Source organism: Hydra viridissima, unplaced genomic scaffold (genome assembly GCF_058129835.1).
Source record: "Hydra viridissima isolate aposymbiotic clone 2 unplaced genomic scaffold, HvirCarnegie_v1 scaffold_3, whole genome shotgun sequence".
Taxonomy (NCBI): Eukaryota; Metazoa; Cnidaria; class Hydrozoa; order Anthoathecata; family Hydridae; genus Hydra; species Hydra viridissima.
In genome coordinates this window covers 7,436,075-7,454,110 of record NW_028324302.1, presented here as the reverse complement: position 1 = coordinate 7,454,110, position 18,036 = coordinate 7,436,075, and the positions used below count along the sequence as shown (strand labels likewise).

Here is an 18,036-nt window from a genome sequence, read left to right as displayed (position 1 = left end):
TTTGTTTTATTAGCTATATTACGTCATATTAAACATCCCCTTTGCAAAATACTATTCTTAAAATATTTTTATTAAGTCTAAACCATTTACAATTAATTAGTTATAATTTTTTTTAAAAAAATTGAAGGAAAAATAACACATAAATATAGATTTTTAAATTTAAGTTAGCTAAAATAGTAATAAAAAAAGTTGTTTAAAAATGAATAAGTCGCAAATGTTTTGCGGGATGTTTTTATAACTGATAAAAATATAATTTGGTGCGCGATTTTATCAAAATGGAGCAAAAACGATTTGGTTAGAAAAGGGCAAAAACCATAAACTTTTGCTATTGTGATTTACTAACTATGCGTAGGCATTTATCTAATTTTATATCAATTTTTTTAAATGTAATATATGATGAATAAAAGTTATTACAATGAGTGCAGTAAAGAACTTTATAACAGTTAAAAAATGAAATCTCAGAAATACCTAAAAATAAAAAAAACAATATTTCTAATAGAGATGTATTAATAAGTTTTTCAATTTTAAAAATTAATCTATAAAACTATAAAAAGACTTTCAAACAAGTAAAAAGTTTTTCATTAAAATTTTTGTTTTACACTCAAGTAAAGTATGTTAGGCATAATTTTGAGTTTAATACTTGCATGGTTTTACTCCTGACAAAGTTTTCTGTTTTTACTCTTGACTAATTACGCGTTTTCCGTTTTTCTGCTATCCTTAATCCGAGGTGCTCAGCTGTTTAGTTTTTGCTGATTGGTAGAATATGGTTCAAAAATTTAAAAGATTACATGGTATTTGGCTCTGCATGAGCCTCACTGAAACTCCCACTGTAATTTACAGCAAACTAAGATGGTCGTTTGATCAATAATGGCCTTATTATTACACACCGTTTGTTTCCGGCCATAATGAAAACTACAGGGGAAAAACTGAGTTTTGAAGTTTTTATATTCACTTCTGCCTAATTGATAATCCACTAAAAATTGTTATGAATTAAATAAATTAAATAAAATAAATATAAACAATGAAAATAATGAGTTAGATAAATAAAAACAAAAGAAAGTAATTGCAGCTGAACTTTTTTTTGATTATCTCAAAGATTCATTAGAAATACTGTAGTACGATCTCAGGGGCGTGTACAGGAATTTTTTTGGGTAAGTCGCAGTTTTAACCCCCCCCCCCCCCCCCAAAAAAAAAAAAAAAAAAAAGTTAAATTTTAGCATCCCCCTCCCCCCCCCCCCCCCTTTCTCATTCACAAACGCATATATGAGGTAAGACGGCTTAGCAATCGCCCGATATTTTATCGCACATGATGCTAACCATTATCAAACATCATCGCTTCGCACTCTATCTATTTTTAGAAGAAAATGATGATAACCATAGTCAGCACCAACGCTTAACAATTACACACGACCTATTCTTATATGAAGCAAAAAAAATTGTTGAAAAACTGTCTAAACTTTATGTTTAAGAAATGTTTAATAAATACTCACTAAACAGGGTGTATGTACCAAGGGAAGTCCAAATTTTATTTTTAATGTTTAAAATCCTTTCTTTCTTTTTATATTTTTTAAAATGCAAGTAATTAAAAAGATACACAGCTTTGTATAAAATAGTTGGGGATGTCCATTGATATATTTTAATATATGCTTGTTGTTAATTACAGTCTTCTCCTCCTGATGATAAATATCAATAGAATTTGACTAAAACTTTACTCAGGGTGTAATTGAAAAGGGAAGTCCGGAATTTGTTCTCTAAGAAATAATTACTTTTATTTTTTTTAAATTAACAAAAGAAAATATTTAAAAAATGAAGTACCTTATAACTTAATAAAAAAAGGTATGTCCATTCAAGTTTCTTATTAATTTGTTTAAGTCAAAAATTAAAACAACCTCCGTTTAAATATATAAATTGTTTTTTTTTTTTTTTAATAAACTTTAGACCGTTCTCGATTTGACAAGCACTATGCGCGAGGTTAGAATTATTTAATTCTATCTCCTATTTTAAAAGTTGGGAGAAAACGAGTTATTAATTTTAGTAAGTAATGATTACTTCTAAAATGCGCTCTATTTTACAAGTTTTTTTCTAATTTGTTTAAACATAAATTATTTAAAGCATAAGTTATTATTTCTTTAAAAATTAAGACTAAGTTTTTAAATAATTATTACTTTAAGAAAAAAATCAAAAACTTTCTCCCAACATTTAAACTTGGAGATAGAACAAAATAATTCTAACTTGGCGTATAATAAAATACTAAACCGTAAATCTAACTGTTATCCCGGATTAATAACTTCTTACCATCCGTTCGAACAGTTAACCTTGTATAGTTTGCTTAATTATTGCTTTAGTTTATTATAATTATTCGCTCTGTTTGCTTTTATCTACCGACGCATCATATTTACTTAACGAAATATTGAAGTTGTGAAAAAATATGTATATATACATATTTTGGGTATGTCCAGCGACGTAGCAGACATCCCCTAGACACGCCCCTGGATCTGAATTGTTGTAGAATGAACTCTGACTTGGCTTCTCAAAGGACCTAGTTTTTATACTGTTTTAAATTATCATTGAAAATCAATTTAATCATTAGGGAAGTAAAGAACATTTTTTGTTAAAGTGCACATTAAAAATGATTTTTATATGATTTATATGTTATGCACAAAAACAAAAAATCGTGACAAGCATAAAAGTCAAAATTTGATATTTGGCTTTCAGATTTGCAATATAAAATGAGGAAACCATTTCACAATAGCTTACAAACTATATTAATATAATAATAAATATATTTTTATAGTAAACCATATTTATATAACAATATATATAAAAGTTGTATTTATATAACAATATATTTATATAACAATATATATAAAAATTGTACATATTTAAACATACAAAGTTACAAGATTTGAGAAAAAAAATTGCAATACCAAACGTGCCTTATTTTGTTTTAATTAGGGATCGCCAGTTACAGTATACGGTATACTAACTTTACGGTATACTTTACTATATACTTGGTATACTAATAGTTAGTATACAGATCAGTATACCTGTTTACTTTTATTTGTAAAATAATTTTGGACTTTCTAGATAATCTGATAATTATGTTTTCTTAATGAATTATATTACTTGACTTATCATGGTTAAAGTGTTTTTTTTTTTTTTTTTTAATTCAATTTTTGTTTCTTAGATTTACTTAATAAAAACTTTATTTTGTTTAGTTTACGTTACACTTTACGGTATGCTATACCTTACGGTATATAATACCGTAAAGTATACCTTTACGGTATACTTTATGGTAAACTGTACACTAATACTCAGTATTACATTTTTGCTTTAAAGTAACCTAAAATATCTGTCTGCTGGTTTGGGATTGCAGTGAAAAAAAATTAGCAAAGACCCACTACATAAAAAATATATTCAATGAAGAAAATTTTTATGAAATTGTGTAAGTAAAAATATTAAAATTTAAAAAACGCAACTTTTTTCTTACCACAAAAATATTGCTGTCGTACTCTTTTGTGTGCACTCTGGTTTAGTTTTCAGCTACTTGTTTAACACAATGTCTAACGGATTTGTCATGAATGCGTTAGGTGATATTTTCATAGGTTTTGATAGAAACTATCTGATTTCAGAGTTTGTGAATGATTTAGTCAGAACTGGCTCATAAACTGCTGACTCCGATGATATAAGGTCATGCAGTTTCTTAGTAGCAGAGTTTAAGGTAGGAGTCTTTCAAGGACTTGGAATCCTCTGTTTGTAGATCCCAATTTTCACTCAAACATCTTCAATCTTTTGATAATTTTAACATCTTCAGGACTGGAACACAGTAAAAATTGCTCTTCCTCTTAAATTAAAAAAACTTAATTTTTTCTTTTTAAGTGAAATAAATAAGTAAAAAAAGAGTTTTTTTAATTTTTAAAGTGAACTATAATTATTTAATCTGTTTGGATTAAAACTATATGCATATTTATATTTGTTTTAACTACATTTTTTTAAATCAGAGAAAGCAGCCAAAAAAGACAGAGTTGATAACGATTATGGCTCTCTTAATTCTTGCTACAAAGTTTAGCCCTTTTTCTAATAGAATTTTCTAGCATCTCTATATATCCATTTGACGATCGTGTAATAAATAGAACCCAGAGCCTTCAAATGTGATGCGATTCCAGACGCCTACCAACCCTCCACCTCCTTGTAATTGCGGCGAAGAAAAGTGACAATATTTTCAATTGCAACGGTATAGCCTGATAAGTAATCTTCTTTTTAGCTCATATTTAGTCATTCTTAAGATATCTTTGCGATGTTTGATTCGTTTTATTCAATCAGTTGGTTTTAGCAAGGTGTCTAGTAGCAACGTAGCAGCTTAGCTTTCAGTTAGTTAATCTTCTATTTACATCTAGGAACGAGGTTTATCGTAAGTTCATGTGAAATTTCTTTTGTTGAGTGATTTGGATTTTTTATTTCAATACTGTTGACAACATTATTATTGTTAATATTTGTCGCACTGGGATGCCCAGAGCTCATTTTGAAAAAAACAGGTGAATTTTAACTACAATTATTTGAAATTTTACACCAAAAATCATCATCTTTAAAACTTTGTATGAAAGAAGATTGTAGAATTTACATGATATTAAAAATTGCCAAAAAAGTATAAAGACAGAGCTAAAAAGTTAATAACTAGGATTCATAATTTACTATAACCCTTTGAATATTTCTACAACTTTGCTTTCTAAATCTTTAGCTGTTGCAGCTTCTAGAGTACATGCCAAAGATCTTCAATTTAAGAATGTTTAACCTGACCCTGTGGCATAGCACAAAAAACAGCAGCTCATTCAGATAATATTTAAAGGTCCCATAAAGTCATAACAGTTTTATCATTACAAAAAGTAGACCAATTATGATTTTAATAATGTCATGTCTTAACAAAGATTCTATTTTAATATCATTTTACTTATTTAGTTTTTACTGACTTTATTATTTGCTAGCTTGGACTTATAGGACTATAATTGTTGAAAACAATAAAGTGTATACTGTATAATATTTTGGTTTGTTCTTAACCTTAATCTTAACTTATGGTACAGACAAGGTTTGGTTAATCGGCAATACATGCTAAACAATAAATGATTCTCACCTTAATTTATGTTCCAAAATATCATGAGATACTCTGTGCACCACCATAACTATGATATCATCTTGTGGGTAACATCAAGTTGTTGGGGATAACAAAGCTTCATTTAGGCTCAAGACAAATGGTAGCTGATGCAGCTTTAACGCTATCTAAATCTTGGAAGTGTGATTCAATAACCATTTGCATGTGCTTTGACACGACGCCATCCAACAAAAGCAGATTTTTAGGTACATTTATACTTCTAGAGATTTACATGAGTATAATTTATTTATGTAGCAACTGTAAATCCGTTATCCACAAGACAACTATCAAGATGTTGCACAACTTGGGGAGATTATGTTTTGAACATTAAGGCAACAGTTCGGAAGCCTAGTGCATTGTACAGAGTACAAAGGATGGTAAAGGCAATCTACGGCATAAATATTAATTTTCTCAATGACGGCAACGAATCTGTTATACAGCTTACAGATTTGTTGTTAGCATATACGTGAAATCTTGGTTTTTATGTCGAAAAGTGGATAATTCAGCATTTAAGACTGAATTATCCAAAGACTGAAGAATTAATTAATATAAGCTACAGGTCTGAAAATAATGGCGATACACTCTGGGTACTTAAGGAAAGAGCTTGCATTCACTCATTATTTTTGCATCAAATGCTCTACGAAAAAAAAAACGCTGCTTGAATTGGTAATTAAATTAAAAGAAGCTTAGATCTGATTAACTCACTGCCGCAGACCAATGGAGAACAGTTGATTGCTTGCAGATTCTTTAAAATCAATTCATGATAGCTTCCTTGATGTTGCAGTTAGTGAGTTGGTCAGAAACTTGCCTTGTGTAAACAACTTTCCAAAGCGTGGAGGTGCGCTAATGTACAATTTCTATGCAAGCATCACGAAGGATAAAGAGGAAAAACAGTTTTAGAAGTAGCAGAGAAATACAGGTGTATCTTTTCAAAGTGTAATCACATGATCTTGCTAACATGTGGTTCAGCTTTTTAACTACAAGTCCCTAGATTTACTGAGAGCAACTTGAACTTTGAGGAATGTACTTCCAATATGCAGCATTTTTAAAGAGTGGTTAAATACATACATCTCTAGGTTGCATAATAGATCATTTTCAAGCTTTTGAAAATTTGATATTGTTGTGACGTTGGCAGTAAGAGAATTTCAACACCGTTTTGGAAATACAAGCTTTCCCCTCAATTGTAAATCTTGCATGACCTTGGAGACTTTTAAATTTTATCCAAATTAGCAGAAATTTTGTGTGTTATCATGTTGCCATAGTGAAACTTCTTAGGGAACTGACTTTTTCAACAAAAAAAAATCGGACATCGAAGTGGGGACTCATTTTATTATCAAGTTTCGAAATTTTAATAAGAAATTTTAATAAAAACGCATTAAACACAAAGTATAACATGTCTGCAAATGACGTCATTGTATGAGTGATTTTCATACAAGCAGACGGATAAAAATATTTTCATATCTTCTTTGCAATTTTAGAAGTTTTTGTGGTTGATTTGATCAAAGATGTTATCAATTGACATATATCATTAAAATATATCATTGCCAACTTTTCAAAAGGAACTATTTGTCAATTTAAAAGAAATGATAATATCTTTAAAACAACTTCAGCTAAAAACATGATTTCAAATAATAAAATCTTGAAGATAATTTAAACGTAATACGAGAGATAATAAATTTTATCTTTCCACAGACATCACAGTAAAAAAGTATTTTTTAAGTTTATTCATTTTTATAAAGAAATTTTATAAAGTGATTGCTTAAAATATACTAATAAAAATACTAACATTAGGTTAGCAAAATATATACATAATTATAATAGTTAAAGAATTGTCTAAAAATAATTCTGTTTTAATATCATCACAAAAAAAAACTATTTTCGAAATCATCATTCTTGAATTCCTCTCACAAACTGTCGTTATTTTCGAAATCATCATTCTTGAATTCCTCTAACAAACTGTCGTTATTTTCGAAATCATCATTCTTGAATTCCTCTAACAAACTGTCGTTATTGGTATCGTTTATTAAACCGTTTATCATTTATCTTCAGACTCTTCAATTACCACAAAACTTCTCAGGATGTCAAGATAATCCAGAACCACTTTTTTCTATCGTCTTTTTGCCATTCAAATTGAACTGATGAGTGGGTAAGATTCGTTCGTAGCACAAAAGAAGACATCATGTAAGTTAACATTTCTCTTGATCGTTTCCTAGCATGATGGTTTCAATATTTTTAAATTATTTACATTGCCTTCTGCTAATATACAAAGAGGTCAGGGGAAATATATAATGATTTTTTTGGTGTGTGCGAAAACTTTATGCACAGTTGCTAGAATTTTGTACCAGCTAAACAATTAAATATTTCGGAATCTCACAATCAATTTACCGTCGATGTTTAGCGCGCTGCTTAAAAACCGAATATTAGCGAATGCTCTTCAACAAACGATGCCTGAAATAGTGATACCTGCTGCAGCCGATGTTGGTTGATCTAACTTCAAATTATTCTTAGATCCGTTTTTGTTTTTTTTTCTTTTTTGTTTTTTGATCTCTTTTAATGGCTTTGTAACCTTAGATTGGTAAAAATAATTGCATTAGCTGTCTAATGATATATATATACAGTACTGTGCAAAAGAAAGTAGCACTTAAGAAATTTTTAAAAAAATGCACATTTAAATAAATATAAGTAAATAATATGGAGTTTTTATTAAATTAAACTAAGATATTCTTTTAAATAAAACTATATTTATTTATTTTAGTTAATGATTTCGTTAATAATATAATTTTTTTATTAATATTTATTAGATGGTTTGAACTCGTATCATTTTTCACCCACTTATAATGTTTGCTCATTTATTGCGGACAAGGATCAACACTAGAAATTGATTACATCAATCATTATTTTGTTTAAATTTATTATTGTTAAATATTTTTTGATAAGTAAGAATGTGGCGAAGAATTTTTAGTTACTGTTGAGTTCTGGCGTTAATTACAGATTTTTTTGTCTAAAAAAAATTTTTTTTTTTTCAAAAGTTTTGTTTTATAATAAAATTACTTTTCAGTACTAATAAAATGCCAAAGATATCAATAAATAACGGAAATCGCATCATTGTTTTACATGAAGAGGGCTATAGTCAAGTTAAAATAGCCAAACGTGTGAATTGTTCACGAGCCTCGGTTCAAAAAATAGTTAAAAAATATAATGAAACTGGTGATGTAGTGGATAAAAAGAGGTCTGGTCGTCCCAAGAAGTTAAGCCTATATGATGAACAGTTTTTTAAAATAACAGCGCTACGAAATCGCAAGAAAGTAAGCGCAGAACTCGTTCAAGATCTTAAAAGAGCTAGTGGAACTTTAGTACATGCATCTACTGTGCGACAATCTCTAATAAAATCTGGATTAAAAGGCTGTGTAGCTATTAAAAAAACCTTTACTACGCAAAGGTTATAAAGAAAAAAGATTAAAGTTTGCCAGAGAGCACAAAGAGTGGCAGAAAAATCAATGGGACAAGGTATTGTTTACAGACGAATCTAAATTTCAAATCTTTGGGACGAATAGACGTCAGTATGTTAGGCGAAGAAAGGGAGAGGCATTGAAAGAGCCATGTCTAGCATCAACTATCAAACATGGTGGGGGGAATATTCAAGTTTGGGGGTGTATTTCAATAAAAGGGGTAGGGGACATTGTTAGAATAACAGAAAAGCTTACAGGTGAAAAATATAAACAATATTTTACATAATCATACTGTGCCTTCTGGACGACAACTGATCGGGGATTATTTTATCCTACAACAGGATAACGATCCCAAACATACTTGCAAATTAGTTAAAAATTGTTTGTCAAATCTGGAAGAGGAGGGAGTGCTTAAAACCATGCCTTGGCCTCCTCAGAGACCTGATTTGAACATAATCGAACCTGTGTGGGACTACTTAGACGGAAAGAAGATGGAAAGATTGCCAAAGAATGTAAATGAACTTTGGAATGTTCTAAAAGAAGAATGGTATAATATCCCCATCACATTTATTGAAAATCTGTATAAAAGTATAACTAAAAGGCTCCAAGATGTTATTGTAAATAATGGTGGTCACACTAAATATTAATTAAGTCTCTATGTATAGTTATAAATTTAAATGTTTTTAATAAAACTTGTATTATATTACACAATTTAATAAAAAATATGTTTGTACATATATCTTTGTTTTAATTTCATTTTGTTTGACATTTTATCTTGAATATATAAAAATTCTCTTAGGTGCTACTTTCTTTTGCACAGTACTGTACATACATATATGAGCTTAAGTTATATTGATAAAAATTGATAAAAAATTGATTTGAGGTGAAGCGTGTTTTTTCGTCAAAAAGCTCACTTATTCTATCCATTTTCAACTTAGACATCTAATATCGCAGAAACTACACACGCTAGAAAATTAAATTTTTAGATTTCTTTGAGTTGAAGGGTTCACTTTTTAGAGAAAATCATAAGTACAGGATTGGCATTTCACTTGATAGTCCATAGTGCGTCAGCAGTTTAAATGCACCCAGATTTTTTACAATAGAAATAAAAATATCAACATATTATTAGAACAAAAAACATGAAATCCTTTTTTAAAAATTATAATTTACTTAGTTAAATTACCAAGAGTAAGTGAAAAAATAAAAATTAAAAACGGATTAAAATCTTTATCGGCAGCCGCATTAAACTCGTTCAATGGCTGCATGTGGCTCTGATAAGTGCCACACATTTATACTTTTTTTTTTTTATCAACAAATGGCTGAAAATTGAGTATACTATTTAATGACAGATACAGAAAAAAGAAAAAAAAATTGTCTTGAATCATTTATTGTTGTTAATTAAATAAAATTATTAAGTTATTTATTAATTTATTTTTATGCAGAAGTAATAACTCATGTTAAGATAGAACAAGGATGCATCCATTAGATTTGAATTTTAAAACTTATTCCCATATTTATAATAAACATGCTTTAACTTAGCTTAATTGACACACTTTTTATTTATAGTAAAAAATTATTTTAAAGGAGCATGGCATGTAGATTGTTAACTGCTTCAGAAATCATGGTACAGAAGTTTTACCATTGTTTGTATTTCAATAAATCAACTCTCTTACAGAACTGTTTGATTTTTCAAAGAAAACCTTTTAATGGTAAAAAAGTGTCTTTTCACACCAATAAAAGCAATTTTGTGCCTATAAAAAGGTATAAATATGTTCTTTAATCTTATTATATATATATATATATATATATATATATATATATATATATATATATATATATATATATATATATATATATATATATATATTCATAACATTTTCTTCATAAGATTTGTTAAGTTATAATTTAATCTTTTGGTAATTTATAATTTTCAAAGCTAAAATTTTCTACAAAATCACCCAGTGATATGACAGTTTGATTGTTAGTGTTTGCTTGTAAATATTGAATGTAAATATTCAAAATATTAGAATGAGAAGTATTTCAATAAATTGAAAAATCCTAATATAAGACAGTGAGCAACTGAGTCTTGGTCACCCTCAAACACTAAAAAAAGTCTTTTAAAGGATCTCTTAAAAGTCAGCAATATCACAAATAGGTCAGTAATATACACTTCCTTTTATCAACAGAACATACTAAAAGTTTAATTTAATGTTTGTAAATTTGTGAGTAAAGTATCAACAATTAACTTTTGCATCTTGGTAAATAAAGCAAACATGATGGCAGACAGATACTTACAGTGTGGGTCCTGCAATAGAACATAATTTTGGTCTAAGGAAACAAAGTTTTAAAACCCAATTTTTACTTTACTTGTCATTATTAAAAAGCTTACTCTAGTTCTCACTTTTATTACTTTTCCATGTTTATTTAGTTAATCCAGTCTGTTCAGCTGTATTTGTTGCATTTATTATCTAAATATTTTCCAGTTGAACAATCTTCTAGATTACAATTTATAACACTCCTGTGTGTGTATGCATGTGTGTGTACAAGAATTTGGGTGAATACACTTTCCTAAATCTCAGCTGAATTGAATATTGATAGGCCTAGATAGTTAAATCTTCTTAATCTTTTTTAATATCAATATGAAGATGTTTTAAAGTCTGCTGCTTCAAGTGTATTGTGCACACCAAAACATTCAAGTTTTGAATTTCATAATGAAAGCAACATGATGAAGTTGCTTGATGAAGTCCATGAACATGAGTGGGAATGGTTTTTTTGGTTAAAAAAGGATTTTATTTGTTATAAGATTTAGCTTTGTTTATAACTTAATTTGTATATTAGTTATCAATTCTGTAGTTCTAAATGCTCAAAACAATTTTTTCCTTGTAGTAATTTTTTTTTAAAAAAAAAACTTCAATCCTTTATATTTTGATTTGTCAAAATATAGCCATGTTAAAATTTCAAAAAAGTATTGATTTTGCCTACATATACTTTTTTATTTATAACCTCAGTAAATTTAACACAAATTTGTTTAAAAAATTTCTAAAATGAAAATTTGAGATTGTATTGAAAATTGAGGTGTATTTTAGTATAAAACTTCATGAATTAAAACTTTGTGGTACAAAGTTTCATAATTATTGCTCGTAAATTTTAAAGAAACTAAGAAAAGACTTCATTATATGCACTAAAAAGCGTTGTAATATAGAAAATATTTTGTTAAATTAGGTCTGAGACTAAGTAGCCATATCTCTCTAACTAATGTGGTGAAAAGCTAAAATTTGGTTAACGTGTTTTTAGTATTAAATTAGGCTTCTTTACCAAAAATCATTAACTTTGAAGAGGGTAGGTATCAGTCTCATTCTCAAGTTATTATTTGAAGAAGTTATTTATTTACTAAAATCTTCTAGAAGAGAAGAATTATTAAAATCAACTAGAAGCTCTTTGTTACTAATATTTTCAAATATTAAATAGCTTTTAGTAGAACAACATATGTTAAGTCTCTTTATTAGGATTATGTAAATTTTATTGAATGCAAAGATGCTGATGTTTTAAATGATGGTATTAATCTTATAAAGCTTTTACTAATGTTTCAAAAAAAAAACATTTTTCATGTTTTGTCCTTGCTTTTAGCTAAAATATAAAATAATTTAAACAAATTTAAAAAACATTCTTCTTGTTAAAATTTGTTTTCATAGGGTTGGTTGTTGTAGGCTTTTATTATTGGTTTAACAGAAATGTGAATTTAAGATTAAAAAATACTTTGTTTTGGGTGAGAAAAACCTTACACATTTTTAAAATTATTTTATTTCTTTACTTTTATGACTTTGTTGGCTTTGAATTTTTTCCTGCACAACATCTTACACGCATATAATTTCCTAATGAAAATGGATCAAATAAGGACTTTCTTACCCAATGCAACATCATTCTGTGTTAACTCCCACTTGTGTTTTACTCCCACCTGTGTTAATATTTAATATTATAAAAATAAAATAATTAAATGGTTTTATTTAAAACATAAATCTAAAACTGAACATTTATATTATGTGTATAGTGATGTCTTATTATTTTCATAGTGTTACACTAGCTTTCATTGATCGTCATGGTGTAAAAGTAAAAGTAGATGCTGATGTTGGGGATACATTGTTAGATGTTGCAAAAGATAATGATATAGATGGAGTAGAAGGTTTCTTTAATATTATTCTTAAATTTTTTTTTATAATTCTGTGATTCGTGAAATTTTATAATGGTTTGAGTCTTGGTCTTTAATAAGTGTTAAATATTATAAGTAATTGTTGATAAAAAAATCTAATATATACTATAAGTTGAAACCATACTTGTTTTTTGTTTTTGTTTTGTTTTTTGTTTTTTTTATAGTTTTTAATTTTCTATACTTAACTGTAAAATTAGGCTTTGTTCTCACAATAAAAATTGATACTGATGTAAGTAAAACAGCAGTCAAAGCGATAAATAATAGAAAAACCAAGATTACATGATATCTAAAGCAAAAAGGTCAGTAAAGCACAAGTTGTGCTTTGGCTATTTTGCTTCCTGGGAAGTAAGATTAATTGATAATAATACTTTGTGAATTAATTTTTTGTTTTTGTTTTTAACAAAAAACATTACTGGATATTTATTTATTATTTATATGATGCTGGATATTTATCTATTTAGTATATTAGAATGTAATGCATATTTTGTTTTTACAGGAGTCAATAATCCCTAAAGTACACATGAATAAACTCTTCCAATAACAAACCCTGATGATTTTATATTAATTTGAGTTGTTGTATTTGTGATTATTATTTGTTTAATAATCCAGTTGAATGGGATTTTATTCAGATGCAATAGAAGTTTTAAAAATATGTTGCTATGGGATGCTTCTGAATTTAAGACAAGTATTTAAAATGCCTGTTAGTTTCTTCTGTATATAATACTTTTGATTTATGTGTAATACAGTGCTTCTCATAAATTTAGCATTCCAACAAATTTTATTTAAATAACAAGTGAAAGTCAATGAACCTAAATGCAAGTTTATTTTTGTTGTTGATTAGCTTTATACACAATTAAATATGAAATATAAAATTCAACAAAGATCATGATTGTTAATGTTTTGATGGGTAACGTTTTACCAAGATGTCAGAGATCCTTCTTGGCATTGAATTGCATTTTTTTTTTACACAATTTTGAAGTTATTTCTAGCATCCAGAACTGCCAAATTGCATCTTTCAATTGCATCATCAAGTATTATTGCTCTGGAAAGGACTTAAATGTTTCAATATTATAGCCCTACAACTGTCAGGAATGTTTTTGCAGTACAGCAGGTTGCAGTTCTTGTATATATATCTGTGTATCATTGTTCTTGATAAATGGCAATAGATGGCAGTTGGCCTGGTGTAGATTGGGTTGCAGGAATTTGAGCCAAGAAATCGAAGTAGGAACTGTCATTTCTCCACATCACCAAGGATATCATTGCTGTGGTGTCCAATCTTAATGCTGTTTACAAAACCTGAGTTTCTTTCAAAAAAAAAATTTGGGTGATTAGCTTTCCTATGGTTGACAGCTGGTAAATCAAGATTTTTCTTTATTACATGACATATGGTTGTCCTGGAGGAATTGCACATTTCAGGTATGCTTTGTTTATTGACTGTGATGACAAAAGTGGGTTTGCTTTTGTTCCTCTTCCCATTCTTCTTTGTGTACTGTGTGAAATTTTTTTGTGGTTTTCCAGACCTTAGTTTTGGCTTAGTATTATTAAGTTTTTTTTAAAAAAATTAGATCAAGCTTATAGAGCTAAGTAGGAGATGTCTAATTTAGATACTTCCAGCTATTATGATTAATTGAAATATTCCAGCCTATTATGATTATTTAGAATTATGTCTAATTGAGATATTCCAATATATTATTATTTAGAATTTTTTATGACAAAATATATAATTGCTGAATTACTAGTCAACAATTGTATATTTTGTCATAAGTAATTCTAAATAATCATAATATATTTTTTACATAATAAATCTTACCGTGTTTCTTTAGAGTAGGTTAAAAAAAAAAGTAATAGGAGTTTAATTTTTTTCAGAAAATTGTTCATTAAAATCACTAAATTTATGAGAAGCACTTTAAAATAATAGTAAAAAAACTTAAATAACATTCACTACAGATGGTCCTATATTCAGGGACCTTTTTAAATCAATTTTGGGACATCATTAACTTCAATCCAAGCTAAGATTAAAAAGGTAGTTATAAGTATAGAGTGTCAACTAAAAAGTAAATAACAATTTCATGTTAAAGACCTTTGCTTATTACTTTATTCATTTAACCCTTAAAAGATGAAGACTTGAATTTTATAATACATATTTTAGTGCAAATATTTACACAGACATTTGCACATTAATAACATTACTCTTAGTATAAATAAAAATTAGACGTTTAAAACAAATATGATGCGTTTGAATTGTTTGTTATTACAAATTTTCACATTATATAATATGAACATTTGTGTACCACAATTTTTATTCTCTTTAAAATTTCTATTGTAGGAGCATGTGGAGGTACATTAGCTTGCTCTACCTGTCATTGCATATTCAAACAAAAAGATTTTGAACGATTAGGGTTGCAAAAGATTTCTGAGGAAGAACTTGACATGTTGGATTTAGCTTATGGTTTAACAGACACGTATAATATCTTTTTAAAAATTTGAATATAAATTTCATAAGTATAAGTTTTAAATGTAAAATTAAAAAAACTTTAAATGCAGTTTTTGTTATTCTTTTATTTAAAGTATGAGCGGACCGTTTATGTTTATTTTGTGTTTGTATAGAGGGTATTTACTCTTAGATCTCGACTCGTTTGTTCAATAGAAGTAAATGAAGAGATGGAAGGCATAGAAATAACTGTTCCATCTGCTTCTAATGACGCCAGAACCTAGCAATTTATGGTATCAATCTATGTTACATCAATCCTGTATTAATGTTTTTTGTTAATGTGTTTATGTTTTTGTATCATGATATATTATTCTATACATTGAACATATATCTAGATTTTTAAAGTTTAGAAATTTCCAGAGTGTTCTGTAAGTAAAGTATGAGGTTATTTTCTTAACAGAGAAGGTACAAATAATGTGTGATTTCTCCTGTAAATAAATAAATTTCTGACTTCGAATGTTTAAGCATCTAGCATCATATGAACATATGTATATGTGATATACATATGTTCATATGTAAACACACGCGCACCTTATGAATTTATATTTACGTATTTATATTGTCAATATCGATCTGAAAACTAATCTCCAGAGATTTTTCATAAGCCATAATATTTTTGTATGAGTTTAAATGTTAATACGTGATGAGATCTGTTTTTAAAGTATTTAGACTGTTAGATTTTTATTGTAAAAGTTTTATGTATTTCATGTTGCCAGATTTGCTATTAGAAAAGTAGTCGCGAATAAAAGCTTCGTTATTTGTGTTTTATTTGCGTATTGATTTGTTAAATCTCTTGACTTTTTGTCTGTCTTCCGTTTTGTCGTATTGGAATGACGTTTCTTATATTAACCATAGATTAAATATTTTCACTATAGCTTAGCTTTATGTAAGTATTCGAGGTATTTTTGTGTTTTTAGTCGTGCTATTGATTTTGTCCATGAGTTCTGCGTGTTGTGTTGATGTTTAGAACATATGATTGCGTTTATTCGTGATTATTCTTAACACCTTTTATATTTTTGTATTCTTTTTTGGATGTGCTTATATTTTCTACAGCTGTAATGTGTTTGATGTTACTATGACATTAATTTTTTAATGAAATAAGATTTCCTAATGAAGAAGTTGCTTTAGTTGATAAATAAAAGAATTCACACAAAAATAAAGACGTTAAGGCTTTTTAAATACAAGATCAATTGAATGTTTGTGACATTTTTTCGTCGAGCCAATCGAAATCTTTATTTTGAATATTTAACATCAAATGAGTATTTTTTTTTTTCTTTTCTTTTCTTTATTAACTTTAATTTATTCAAGTTTTTTTTTTTTTTTTAAGAATGCGTTTTTTGTTGTTTTACTTTTCTATAAAGAGGAATGCAGCTTTTTTCATTGGTACATTTTTAATAACTTATTCGAATATGAGTCAGTATCCATTTGCCACCTCAAAACCGTGTGTCCAGTTTTGTTTGTGTCCTTTTTTAATGAATATGTTGCTTTCATTGTATGTTTATTATAGGAAACTGGAAAGTTTTTTGCTGTTAGTTATAACGCAGCTTAAAGTGGCTTTCGCTAAGGAATGAGTAGAGTAAATGTTCAAACGATCGAAGAAAAGTTTATGTTTGGTTCACCTCCATTGCTAGATGGGTTCTCTTATTACAGTTGTCGTTTTGAGGATAATTACTCATCCTACTTTGGCGGTGCCAAAGATTCTACTTGCGATATAAAACCTTTAGTTAGCGTCAAACAAGAGCATGGCTTTTACCCTAGTAGTACAAACCCAGTCATGGATTCAATCAACCAACTATCCCTTAATGATCGAGTCGAAAACGGTTTTAAGATGGAAAGCTCTGGGAATAAGTTACCTCTCCGTCAATCTGAACCTGTGTTTCCAAAGCGCAAAGACCTTAGTGCGCTTCAGAACAGTCTTTCGAAAGAACGTTTTCGACAGGTGACATTGAGACTTGAAGACTGGGGAGATGAAGGCGGAAAAGAGATTCTAACTTCAGTTCATGATACAATGAAAAAGTGCAGTTTATCTCAAGTGACATGCCTGTTTTGCGATAACCAGTCAAAAGTCTATGAAAGTTTTCCTGTCGTCGATGGTACATTGTTTTTGACACCCATACATCTGTCTCTTCATAAATGTGTAAACTTCGTTAAAAACAGTTTAACGGATTACTTGAATTACATGTGTTATATTTGTATAGATTGCCTCGAAGGGTATTCCAAACTAATCAAATGCTGTCATTGTGAGATACCGTGGAATGGTTCATTCTTTCAGATCGGTACTTTATATACTTATGACATACTTTCTGCGATTCCGTGTTGTCATAGTCAGTTGTCTTGCAAAAGTTGCCACAAATTGATTATTGATGACGGCGAGACGAAATCGTTGTTTTTCTCTCAATTTTCAAAGAAGATCACATGTCCTCACTGCAAAGTTGAGGATTTTCACTTCACTAAACCGCTGTCAATGTTTAAAGTTTTTGAAGAAAACTGATTTTTAATGAAACAGAGCCTGTCGTCTTTATGCTTTTGTTTTCGATTTATTCTTTGTATAAATGTGTCATGCTTCTGAGCTACTCAAAAGTAGGTACACAAATTGGAACATTTAATAAAGACACTAACATCGTGCATGAAAAAATCCAAATAAAGTGTATTCAGTAGTTAGGAGTAGTTTTAAAAAATCAGAAATGAAAGTTCAATTTACAAAAAAATTTAGTAAAAATAGTAAAACCTTATTTAGTGTGAA

At 28.4% G+C, this 18,036-nt stretch overlaps 2 protein-coding genes across 12 annotated transcripts; both read left to right on the top strand.

Moving 5' to 3' along the window:
- Positions 1-8,214: 8,214 nt before the first annotated feature.
- LOC149890809 (uncharacterized) lies at positions 8,215-8,592 on the top strand. Its single transcript, XM_090081973.1, has one exon. The coding sequence runs from the start codon at positions 8,215-8,217 to the stop codon at positions 8,590-8,592; it is 378 nt and encodes a 125-aa protein (XP_089938099.1).
- Positions 8,593-10,164: 1,572 nt separating this feature from the next.
- LOC145200280 (adrenodoxin-like protein 2, mitochondrial) lies at positions 10,165-17,814 on the top strand. Of its 11 annotated transcripts, none has more exons than XM_090083183.1 (5): positions 10,165-10,356; positions 12,666-12,775; positions 15,129-15,264; positions 15,427-15,526; positions 16,801-17,814. In XM_090083183.1, exons 1-4 carry the CDS (start codon positions 10,184-10,186, stop codon positions 15,515-15,517), a joined length of 510 nt encoding a protein of 169 aa, XP_089939309.1. In that variant the 5' UTR covers positions 10,165-10,183; the 3' UTR covers positions 15,518-15,526; positions 16,801-17,814. The 11 variants fall into 11 exon arrangements, with proteins under 11 accessions (XP_089939309.1, XP_089939311.1, XP_089939310.1 ...); XM_090083185.1 differs by having other exon boundaries at positions 15,427-15,538; XM_090083184.1 differs by having other exon boundaries at positions 15,427-15,534; positions 16,801-16,935.
- Positions 17,815-18,036: the final 222 nt, after the last annotated feature.